Source organism: Myxine glutinosa, chromosome 8, assembly GCF_964187855.1.
Source record: "Myxine glutinosa chromosome 8, kmMyxGlut1.1, whole genome shotgun sequence".
Lineage (NCBI taxonomy): Eukaryota > Metazoa > Chordata > Myxini > Myxiniformes > Myxinidae > Myxine > Myxine glutinosa.
In genome coordinates, this window is record NC_136268.1 from 93,738,841 (window position 1) to 93,751,215 (window position 12,375).

The 12,375-nt window shown below is 50.0% G+C and overlaps 1 protein-coding gene across 2 annotated transcripts in view; it reads left to right on the top strand.

Moving 5' to 3' along the window:
- The window catches only part of LOC137432727 (GTPase-activating protein and VPS9 domain-containing protein 1-like), a 127,996-nt gene that overhangs the window by 80,716 nt on the left and 34,905 nt on the right, over nucleotides 1-12,375 (top strand). The window contains exons 18-20 of one of the 2 annotated variants that reach the window (XM_068124863.2): nucleotides 891-1,367; nucleotides 5,843-6,027; nucleotides 6,286-6,370. In XM_068124863.2, coding sequence (XP_067980964.2) covers nucleotides 891-1,367; nucleotides 5,843-6,027; nucleotides 6,286-6,370 — 747 coding nt within the window. The remainder of the gene's footprint in view (nucleotides 1-890; nucleotides 1,368-5,842; nucleotides 6,028-6,285; nucleotides 6,371-12,375) is intronic. The other variant, XM_078783546.1, reaches the window with a different exon arrangement.

Below are 12,375 nucleotides of genomic sequence, written 5' to 3' on the forward strand. Positions count from 1 at the left end.
ATGCCCGGACTCGCTGTTCCCGGGCACGCCCGAACCTCCCGGGCACGCCCGGTCTCGTCTTTCCCGGGCATGCCCGCTCTCGCCTTTCCAGGGCTCGCCCAGAGCGCCCGGGCACGCCCAGCCTCGACTTGCCAGGCCGCGTCCAGGACGCCCGGGCATGTCCAGACTCGCCTTTCCAGGGCTCGCCCAGAGCATCCGGGCATGCCCGCTCTCGCCTTTCCAGGGCTCGCCCAGAGCGCTCGAGCACGCCCAGCCTCGACTTGCCAGGCCGCGTCCAGGACGCCCGGGCATGTCCAGACTCGCCTTTCCAGGACTCGCCCTTGACACCCGGGCATGCCCGGTCTCGGTTTTCCCGGGCAAACGCCCCGGCATAAATGTGTATATATATTGCTGCCCGATAAACGGGCTTGTCAGAATACCTGAGCTGTTTTGTTTCAATAAAGCAACTCAGACGAATTCCGTCTTTGGTCGCGTCAATTCTTTCGACTCGCGTTGGAGCGCAGCTCCTTCAATGTAACATTAATTGGTTCGATTGAATAAAAATAAAAGTTGAATGTTTACCCTTTAAGCCTTTAACCCTTTAAGCATAAAGTAATGCCCAAAATGAATGGAATAAAGAACATTTCAGAGGCAATGTCATGGATGAAATCTCATTACATTCAAATGAGGATTTACAAGCTCTTCCATTTGTGGCAAAACACACGTTTATTTTGGAAAAACACTTGTTCCCATTGCTTCTGGATGAAATTTTTATTGCTTATGCATCGTTTCAAAAATTCTGCTTCTGGATGAAACGCTTACCGAAAACAGATTGATTGTTGGGCCTGGAATGGATTGGAAATCTTCACAGATATAATTTTTTCTAAAGCCCGTCTGTGTGTATGTTACAGTTCCTCATCCTGTTCGTCCTATAATTCAAGTTTCTCGAGCCGACCAACCCTCAAACGACTCGCCCTGTCTTCATGAACTTGCCGATGCTTCGTCGAGTCATCAGTTTTCCACTCAGCTACCCATTCCTCCACCACCCCCTCACCCTCCGGCCCTTTCTCTGACTGCCTCGGGGCGATCATCATCGACGGGCTCCGCCGGCGAGTGTAGCGAAACTGAGCCGGTCACATCTCCCCGCCCTTTTGGCTGGAAGTTTGAACGGCCTCATTCAGTGCGCGAGCGCTTTTCTCAACTCGTGCGTCCACGCAGCTCCGAACATTCTGGGGTGGTCGCTCCACGCAGTGCACTTCTGGGTCATGGCGAAAGGAGGAAATTTGGGAATATGGAGGAGGGAGCCACAGGGGTTGCTACTGCCGTGTGGTCAAAGAGAGGAGAGGAGGGTTTAGGAACTGGTGTGATGAAGAAGATTCATGGAGCAGGTAAGCTGCATGTCCTACTTATTACTGTCAAACTAGTCCTACTTGTACTTCAGTAATTGTATAGGAAAGGAGGACGGGTTTTGCGGATGGACAGTAAAATGCAATACACAAAATGTGACAAACTGGTTTCCCCCCCCCCCCCCCCTGCCCAAAATGAATTTAAATGGTTGGAGGAGAGGAAAAAAAAACCCCCATTTGTGACCTGCCAGGACAAATTAGTCGGGTGTCGCACAGAGTGGTTTTATTTTATTTTTGGTATTGGCTGAAATGGCCATTTTCATGTTATTTTTAAAAATCTTTTATTATTTTTTTGGCAGTTTTGTATCACTGACCTCCCCTACTCTTCAGTCTGCACCAGTTTTATTGCTGTCCATTTTGATTAATTGTATTTTTAGCATTACTCTGCAAAAGTAATGGTAAAATAATGGCCAATAAGCAACCCAGGAAGTTACAGCATTTCAATACATTTTGCATGTTTTACATGTACGTATCATATGTCGCAGGAAAACTGACGTCATCAGGCATATAAGACAGTTTCATAAATTTCAATCAAGAGGTTAACTCGATAGCAAGCCGACATATGCAATGACGATGACACCACCAGTGCTCTGAATGAGGTCACAAGTTGTTGCCTGTACAGTATTTCGGTTCCATGGAGGAACGGTGTGGGTTGATCTCGGATTACTTTGATTGCTCTCCCTCTGACAGGGAAGGTAATAGTGATGAGAGCAACAATGGCAAAATGCATGATCTACCTTGTGTTAATGTAGGAAATGCTGCTTATGAGGCCTCCCAAGGATATCGATGATTAAGAAGGAAGGAAGGTAATGATGGAGCTTAATACAAATTGGTCTTTTTCTCTGAATTTAAAGGTCAAACGTGTAAAAATAATAATCCTTGTGTTACGGATTCGTCACTTCTGTTGTTGTGGTTTTCATCCACTGTAAACATTTTTGATTCCATGTACTATTATTGTTTTCAAAAGGTGAAAAAGTTAGAGTTAAAAGAAACCGGAAACCGGATCGGGAACCGGACGACGACGACGACGACGAAGAGGAAGAAGAAAAAGAAGGCGGAGCGAGTGGAGTCGAAGAAGAAGCATAGTTGCTTTGCGGTCTGGAGCGAACATTGGCGAGCAAGAGTCACGAGTGAACTTTGGGTTTCCCAGGAAAGGGATTCCTGCGACAGAGTTGTTATCGCTGTGACAGATTCACCTGCGTGTCAGGTTTTGCGATTGATTCCGAAGAGAATCCTCGTCGTGCCGTTACGTCTCAAGTACGGGCCGTCGGCCATTTTGACTCACGCGCTTTGTGCATCGAGCAAGGTTTCCTTGCTTCGCTTCAGCCGTTCTCACCGCATTCAGACGATTATCTGGTGTGTGTGTGTGCAACGCGGATTTTGAAGGTAAATCTGAGGTTCGCTGACTGTGAGCCGTGAAACGTCCATACCCGAGGGTGTGATTTCCCAGTCGCCTGGAGGGCGCCTTTGGATTTCCCAGTCGCCTTGAGGGCGCCTTGGTGCAGCTTTGGCCGTGTGGCTGTGACCGTCATCCGAACGGGATTCTGGTCTCGATTAGACATCGTTCTGATGATTGCTGGAGCGGATCGACTTCGGCTTGAAACCGGAATCAACTTTGGTTTGAAGCAGGGAAAGAGACATTGGGAATGTTCTTGGTTCACTCACTTGGAGCACAGTGAGTTATATGTTACGAAACTGATGGTACCATCATAGGATATATATTGATTGTACTTTTGATTACTATTATTGTTGTACTGTTATTCTTGTGTGATCTTAATACAATATTTGTTTGTTGGTAACAATTGGTGTGGCTTCACCAGTGATCTTTGACATACAGAATAACACATTTTTCTGCCGTGACTCCTCTCGGGGCTCGGAGGTACACCGTGACCAGGGGGTTGGGGAGGAGCACGTAACACTTAAGATGGATTGAAATGTAATGTCGTTCATGGTATGGCAAGCATTAAGTAGATAGATTCTGCTGATTAAGATTTATTCAAGAGTACATGGGCTGGCAGGATGGCCTAGAGGTATGCAAACTCTCCTCTGAGCTGCCTAACCTGGGTTTGAATCCGGACCCAGCTATAAACTGTCATCCTGGTGTTTCGCATCCGGGGTGAGGCATCAATGTGTTCACCATCCCTCAGATGGATGTTTTGCCGGAGGACCTCTCTGTCAGCACCATGAATATCCCACGTGAATATGACAAATTACATATTCCTGTCCAAATCGCCTTCAGTCGAGTAACTTGAGACGGGCTGGCATCTGTCCAGGATTAGTTGGGAAGCATTTTCAGGTAACGCATTATCTATATAGGTGTTCCAAATTCCAGAGATATCTTCTCTATAAATGTATATTGCTAAGATAAGTGCAGAATAATGGGCAAAACCAACAGCTTATCTTTGGCAAACTTTGTTCATTTTACATTTTGAAAAATCCCACTGCATTTGCTAAAATGAGTGGTGAACCTACTATTGGGTACCCTTTTAAGGAATATTTCTTTCAGATTGAGGAAATGTAGGTATCTCAAAAGTGATTTTCCTTTTGTGATTTACGACTCGGTTCATCATGGCAGACCACATTTTGATAAAATCCCGATCCTTGTTAGGAGGCAAGCACCGATTGTGTTGCTGATTTATCACCCCACACGTGAAGCGCAAAGCGGTATTAAGCAATTGGTTCACCCTGTCTGTCTACAGACATCAGTCTATGATCGAGGAACTACTTACATTCAATGAATTTCATATTTTGAACACTGTAGAACACGAATCGGAACATGAACCTGAGGATTAGCAGTACTTTGGCTCTGAATTTGACAAATTGTATGGCGTCTCGTCGCGAGCACACTTGTGCACAGATGAGTAAGGTAATAATTGTTTTCACTGTCTACCTGTCTTGCAGCCAAACAAAATTGAAAATCATTCCAAACAGGAAACTTACTGTTTTTAGGAATATCATAAAGGACACGAACAACAGGCACGTAGAACTAATGTATCGTTCAATATGGTGGTGTAAAATATGGTGCATCAATAGCGGTAAAATTGCGGGAAAAAGTTGTTTTTGTTTTTTTCTACGGGCTTTAAAACCTTTATTTTCCCCCGTCGCACTGCGGAGCGAAAGGGGGACTATGGTTTTCCCCTCCGTCCGTGTGTGTGTGTGTGTGTGTCCGTCCGTGCGTGCATGCGTCCGTCCGTGTGTGCATGCGTCCGTCCATGCGTGCGTGCGTAAGCGAAGGACCGAATTCTAATTTGGTGTGGGTGCAACCCACGTCAAAATCCAAGATGGCCACCGCCATATATGTCTGAACCTTGTGAGCAGAATATCTTGAAAAATAAGTGAAATACCAACGTCTAATCTGGTGTGTTGGTGTATCTAGGCATAAGGAAGAACCCTATTGAAAATTGGGTCGCCATGTCAAAATCCAAGATGGCCGCCGCCATGTATGTCTGAACCTTGTGAGCGGAATATCTTGAAAAATAAGTGAAGTACCAACGTCTAATCTGGTGTGTTGGTGTATCTAGGCATAAGGAAGAACCCTATTGAAAATTGGGTCGCCATGTCAAAATCCAAGATGGCCGCCGCCATGTATGTCTGATCCTTGTGAGCGGAATATCTTGAAAAATAAGCGAAGTACCAACTTCTAATCTGGTGTGTGGGTGTATCTAGGCATAAGGAAGAACGCTATTGGAAATTGGGTCGCCACGTCAAAATCCAAGATGGCCGCCTTGCATCTTCCACTTTGTCAACTCACATCACTTCACCGACGGGGGACCTAGGCGTAACGCTTGTTTTATTTCAGTTGAAGTATATACATGAACATTGTAAAGCACAAATCGCCTTGTTGACACTTCAAAAAACCTCCAGTTTTAGCAGTACTGTACTTGGGCAAAATGTTATGGCATTTTACACAATCTCGACCAATCACATTGGCCACTTGCGCTATGTGGATCGGGAAACATAGAGGTTCAGATAGAATTGTGGCTCGTAATAAATATAGATCGTGCTCGGAAATGGAAAGCAAGAGTTGAAAAGAACCTAATTTCCATATCCTTTTTCTCAAGACTCAGTGAGGTAAGTTGTCCTATGAACTCTCTCGTTGGGAAAGGTTTTATCGCTTTGGTAGGTTGGGGTGGGGCATATTTTAATGTCTGTTTAAGTTTGTAGTTGAACAGTTTTAATTGAGGCCAATGGTAAAACTGCAAATTCACACATTATTTCCTGTATCATCTTCAGATGTTGGATTTCAGATAGAAGAAGCAGTACTTGCTTGGGTTGTAAAAATATTGATTTTCCCAATTCCCTGTTGGTGTAAAATGTTTTGAGGTGAGCAATTGAGTGATTGTATTTATGTACTTGTGATAAAAGTAAAACTAGTTTGTCCACCACATCACAGGTAGGCCATCAGTTTTACTTGTATGTACAGTGAGCAGCCCATCATGCCATGCACTTGTTCCCAGCAGCCTTTTCTGACGAGCTATCAGCCGGACAGTCTTGGTCCTCAAGGTGTCAGGTCCAGGACGAAGAGTACAAGGTCAATGGCCCAAACCCGGATGGGACTCTCGGTTTGTCGGGAAACATAATACCTTCACCGTTACCCTCACCGCAAGATGTGGATCTGAACGGCACCCTTGCCATAGATCAGGTATGGACAGTAGTTTGTTCATCAGAGCCTTGCCTTTGTTTGTCCTTCGTCAGGTTTGCACCTTGTATTCCTACTGCTCTGCCTTGTATTCCATACTCCCCCCACCCCACACCCACCCTCTCGTCTACCTTTCACCCTCACCCATATCTAATCAGACAAATTTTTTTTTTTTTTAACATTATTCGTTAACTTCTGGTCATTATCATGGAAACAAACAAGCAAATATTTGCTTCTCGCTCCCTTGGCTCTTGTTCCCAGCCTGGTGAAGATCGTAAGGATGACGACGACAAATCTGAGCGTGGCATGCCCTGGTGGAAGAAGAAATTGTCTGCAATTCAGAAAGGTGAAGGCAGGGTTTCCCCAATTAACAAATCGTCTGCACGCTATTATTTAAGAACACTAGTCTTTCTCTCTCCCAATAACTAGAAGACCACCAAATATTTTTGGGGTTGAAATAATATCCTCTTGATACTGTATTTGCAAATTTGTTTGTTTACAGAAGGCTTACAAAGTCACTCTACAACACAGGCATGTAAACGAGGACAAAACCTAGATAGCAGTGCATGCAGCATGCACAATATATGTTTCTGTACCACCGGCACAATAAAATGAGTAAACTCTTCTCAAATTGAAAATGATGAGCAAGTGTCATTTCTGTTAGTTGTGAAATATATATATATATATATTATTGTTTTCAAAAGGTGAAAAAGTTAGGCGAATCACCTTATTACCTAGGCGATTTGGCCAACGTTCGGGTGGAATCGGGTGAGTTGGGGAAGAGTCGGGGAATAACTGTTAGGTCGCGGTAATACACCACCGCTCGGTCGAAATAACATCTAACCGCGATCCGTAGCAATATATATATATAAAATCCACCCAGCAATTCTCCTTTCCTGCAACACAGAACAAAGAAAACACAGGTGTGGAGTCATCATCATCACCTCAGGTAAGTGGCTGCGTATGGTGCGACAGGTTCATCAATCCTAACTATTTCCGAAATGACTTTAACAACTTTACATTACCCAGGGTCTTTCCCTGCCAATCCATTGGCCAACTTACACTATGGGTTCTAAAAACCAATTCCCATTGACCAAACTGTGGTGCTTCTCAAGTTGGGGTCTCACTCCCCCGATTCATCACTCGGTGCCCCGCACAATTTCGATGGCTGGGTCGTGTGACGCTCCCAGCTGGTCCGCCCACCTGCACACCTCCACCACTGTTGTTGCCTACCGAGCTCACCTGCTCCTCACCCTAACCTAACTAACTGGGGAAGGCCCTCTCGCACTCTCACCCCCTCAGTGCCCTCTCTGGCACGGGCTGCCCGATCCACACCCGGGATCCTCAGGCACCCACTGACACTAACGGCTCCCAGAGCCCACCTGCGGCCTCACCTGGCCGACATCTAACAGTGGCGGAGTGCCCAACCATTCACACTCATACTAACAGGCCACACGACCAGCCAATTTCACCACACCAATGCACCCATCCACAATACCATTCTGCATCCGCACCACAAATGCCAATATCCAACCACAATTTACCTATACCTTCTAACTATTCTTTAAACTACCCTCCCCGGGTACTCGTGAAAAGGGGTCCACTCTTCCCCCATCCACACCTTCGCACCATGCACACCACTCCGTACCACTTACTCCAACTCTCTCCACACCACTCATTCCAATACTCCATGTATTCCACACACCTGTACTTGCACACCTGTGCTCTCATACTTGGTGCCGCCTGCACCCTTCTCTCCCCCAAGCGCATTTGCGCTGATCCACAACACTCACTACTCACCATGACACTCATCCGCAATGCTCTCTCATTCATCACTTGTACACTCACACACACCTCGGAGCATTGCCTCACCGATGCCTCATTTGAAGCTGCTCACCAGCACTTCCATTCACACTGCATCATCTACTCTGTCTACTCCCTTCTAAAACTCGCGCTCCTCCGTCTTCCCTTACACTCAGCACTCCCACGTCATTATCAAACACTAAGCTACTACGTCCCCACTACAGGTATCAGTCACTATCTAAACCTTAACGTTACCTAATGTCATCTTCGCTAGATCCCTACACACAATATCCTAACCCACCCGGGCTAGTTTTCACTGCCATAAACCCCATAATCTATAGCGCATCTGCCCCCATTCATGGGAAGGGTGGCAGGGATGCCACCCTTACCCACCGGTCCCATCGCTCATCAATCCCCCAGTCCTCTGGCACTAATAAGCCCCCCTTATTCAGAGGTACTGGGTCCCACCTCGGCATCTAAAGCCGAGGCAATCCACGGGGGCGCCTGCTCGCCGGTGTAAGGCCTTATCCGGTCGGCGTGGACGATCCGAGGGAGGGCTCGTGGCCCCATTTTGATTTTTACTACCACGTCACAGACTTGCGACAGGACGACCCCCGGGCCTTGCCAGGGAGAGGTGAGTTTCGGGCACCTACCCTTCCTTCTCCGGGGATTGAAGAACCAAATCTTCATCCCCGGAGTGTACTGACTCCCCTGGCTCCGGTGGTCGTACCTGCGCTTCATCTTCTCCCCCGCCAGATGGAGTTGGCGGCGGGCGAAGGCATGGACTAGCTCCATGCCTTCCTCTAGGTGACGGGCGTACCCCTCCCTCGGCGGGTTAACCACTGTGTCTGGCACGGGACCGCATAGCAAGTCGGCGGGAGCCCGTAACTCCCGCCCATACATAAGCAACGCTGGACTGCATGCGGTGGCCCCGTGCTGGCTGGTTCGGTAGGCCATGAGCAAATAAGGGAGATGTTCGTCCCAGTCATCCTGACGGGTGGCGGTGAACAGTGCCAGTTGTTGGATTAAAGTTCGGTTGAATCTTTCCACCATCCCGTCAGATTGAGGTCTTAAAGGCGTTGTTCTTGTTTTCCGAATTGACAGGAGACTGCACACATCTTTTAGCAATTTGCTCTCAAAATTTCGTCCCTGGTCGGTGTGCAACTCCTGTGGAATCCCATGCCGGCACACAAATCCTTCCACGAAGGCCTGCGCTACCACCCCTGCTTCTTGGTTGGGGAGGGCGTAGGCCTCCGGCCACTTGGTGAAGTAGTCCATCACAACGAGGATGTACTTATTACCTAGGCGGGTGCGGGGTAGTGGGCTTAGGATATCCATGGCCACCCGCTCTAGCGGGGCCCCCACCTGGTGTAATTGAAGGGGGGGCCCTCATCCTCCGTGCTGGTCCCTTTTTGGCAGTACAGGCGTCGCATCTCCGACACCAGTCCTGTATGTCGCGCCCCATATTCACCCAATAAAACCTCCGGCGTACCTGCGATGTCGTCTTTGTCCTGCCCAAATGGCCGCCGGGGCGGGTACCATGCACCTGTTGCAATATATCGGTCTTAAATTTATTTGGGACTACCACCAGCCAGGAAGTTTTATCAGAGGGGACCTCCACCCACTTGCGATACAAGATGTTATCCTTCAATTCCAGGGTTTTCCACTGAGCCCAATATGCCTTGGTCTGTGCCCCGAGGGGGGTGACCTCTTCCCCATTAGGTCTTTGCCCCAATCTCACCCATTCGTGCACCGGCCCCAGTACGGGGTCCTCCCGCTGGGCCGCGCTCCAAGCCAAAGTTCCGAATTCCTCATCTGCGGTTAGTGGCAAAATTGGCCCTCTCACCCGGGTTGCACGGACAACGAGGGTCGGGTCCGAATCGCCCAATTGTTCCCTCTCCTCGTGTCTCGCACAAAATTTGCAGTTTCCCCCCAGACAAGGACGCCGAGAGAGTGCGTCCGCATTACCATGGGCCTTCCCGGCCCTATGGGCCACATCAAAATCGTACTGCTGCAACTTTTCCAACCACCTTGCAATTTGGCCCTCCGGTTCCTTGAACCGAAGGAGCCATTGCAAGGAGGAATGGTCAGTTCTAACCAAAAATTTCCGCCCGTACAAGTACGGGTGTGGATGCTTGCTAGTGGGGTAAGCTAGAAGGGGTGCGGATGTTAGACACCCCTTCAATTTTTGGAAGGCCTCGTGGCACTCCCTTGTCCAATTAAATCTCGTCCCCTTCTCCGTAAGGCGGTGAAGGGGCCGAGCCAACTCCGCAAATTTCGCCACGAAGCGCCGGTAGTAGGAGCAGAGTCCCAAAAATCCCCGCACCTCTTTGATGGTACGTGGTGCGGGCCACTCCTCTACCGCTTTAATTTTGTCTGGGTCCGTTTTTACCCCCTCGCAACCGATGACGTGGCCTAAATAGGCCACCTCCTTGGCAAACAAGGTGCACTTACTGGGGCTCAGTTTCAACCCTGCCTGTCTGAGGCACCTAAACACCTGGTCCAAATTAGCTACTGCCTGGGGGAACGTTTTGGCATGTACTAGGACGTCATCCAGGTACACCAGGCATGATTGCCATGGCATGCCGCCTAGTACATGTTCCATCAATCTTTCAAAGGTGGCGGGGGCGTTACACAAACCAAACGGCATCACAGTAAACTGATACAGTCCCTTACCTGTGGAAAATGCCGTTTTCTCCTTCCCTGCCCTATCCATCTCCACCTGCCAATACCCACTCTTGAGGTCCAAAGTTGAGAACCAATTTGAGCCCGCAACGGCATCGAGGGTGTCATCAATCCTTGGCAGGGGATATGAGTCCTTGAGTGTCACGTTGTTTAGCTGGCGATAGTCCACGCAGAACCGCTTGGTCCCATCCTTCTTTTTGACCAGCACAACAGGTGACATCCAAGGACTTCCCGAGGGCTCGAGCACGCCTGCGTCGAGCATTTTTTTCAACCTGCTCGTCAGCTTCCGCCCTCTTGCTCCAAGGGAGCCGTCGGGCGGCCTGACGAATAGGCCGGGCCTCACCGGTGTGGATCTGATGTTTCACCAGGCCCGTACGTCCAATATCCTCGGTGGACAGGGAGAAGAGGTCCAAATGGGACCCAACCAGTTTGTGTAAGGCCTCCCTCTGGGTACCTCCCAACTCTACGCTACTACGATTTACCATCTCGCAAATGGGATCGGACCAATTCCTACTTCTTATTGAAGGCTCCCCCCGGGGCCGGCTCGGCTGGACGTTCTCGCCCCTCACTGTCGCGACTTCCTCAACTGGGGTGCAGCCAGCTACCCTCGTGCCCCTTACTATAGTGCGTGGTTCTGTACTTATATTTATTACTCGGACGGCCACTACCGGTCCGTCTGTTTTTACAAGGGTGCGGCCCACGATTAAACCCGGTATGGACTGCGCTGCCACCGGTTCGACCAGGCCGCAGGACTCCTGCCATGTTGGGCGAGCTGCCCATCGGGCCGGCACTATCGCCTCGGCCCTTGGAGGAATGGTCACGGCCTCGGAAGCCTCCAGCTCCGCTCTCTCGGCCGTGCTCACTCCCCCTAACGGCAGCTCTTCTACTCCCACCTGCAGGATCCCCCGGCACAAGTCGATTTTACAACCGCTGGCAGTCAACAAATCCAACCCTATTAAACATGGGTCGCACACCTCCGCCACCCAAACATCTATCTCCCTCCTTACCGACCCTAACTTGAGGGTCACAGAACCACGCCCTATGATCGGGGCCGTTACCCCGGTAGCAAGTTGCAAACTATAATTTTGCAGGCGCTGGATCTTATCCCAGCCACCTGCGCTCGAATCAAGGACCACAGGGCTGATGATCGTGGCGCTAGCTCCTGTGTCCACTACGGCGTCTACCCCCACGCCCGCAATTTTGCATCTGATTGTCAGGCTACCGGGAGGCATTGTCAGGCATCTGATTGTTGCACAATAAATGACCTGTCGCGTCAATGAGGGCTCTCCTCCATCCTCTTCTGCCGAACACCGCCCTACGTGCCCGACACCTTCTAGTTTCCCGGGGTCTGGCGGGGGGGCGTCTGGGGTCGGCTAACCCGCTCCCCCCTGGGCGGAGTTGAGGACCTCAACCGCCGGGGATCATCCCGGCGCGTGGCTCGACAGTGCCGCGCCAGGTGACCCAGACGGTTGCAAGTATAGCACCTCACCTGATAAGGTGCTTGTCTCCGGAATTCCAAATTTCCCCCCCTGAAGGTCCGAATTGGATTACCCGCTCGTGGTCCACCGCGGGCCACCTCCGGGGCCGCCTGCCATGGTCCAGGTCCCGCCAGGCGCTGGTCCACCAGCCTCCGGACCATGCCCGCCAGGTCAGGACTCACGTCGGGGGCAGGCCCCCTATCGGGGGTCCCACCTGGTGGACCGCCATTGTGTGACGCTCACTCCCCCGGGCCAGGGGCCTCGCTGCTTCCCAACGGGCTGCAGCGTCAGCCGCCTGGCTCAGAGTCTGCGGGCGCCACATGGCGAGCTGTTGCCGGAGCTCAATATCCGGGAGGGCCTGGATAAAATGGTCCAGCGCCAGGCT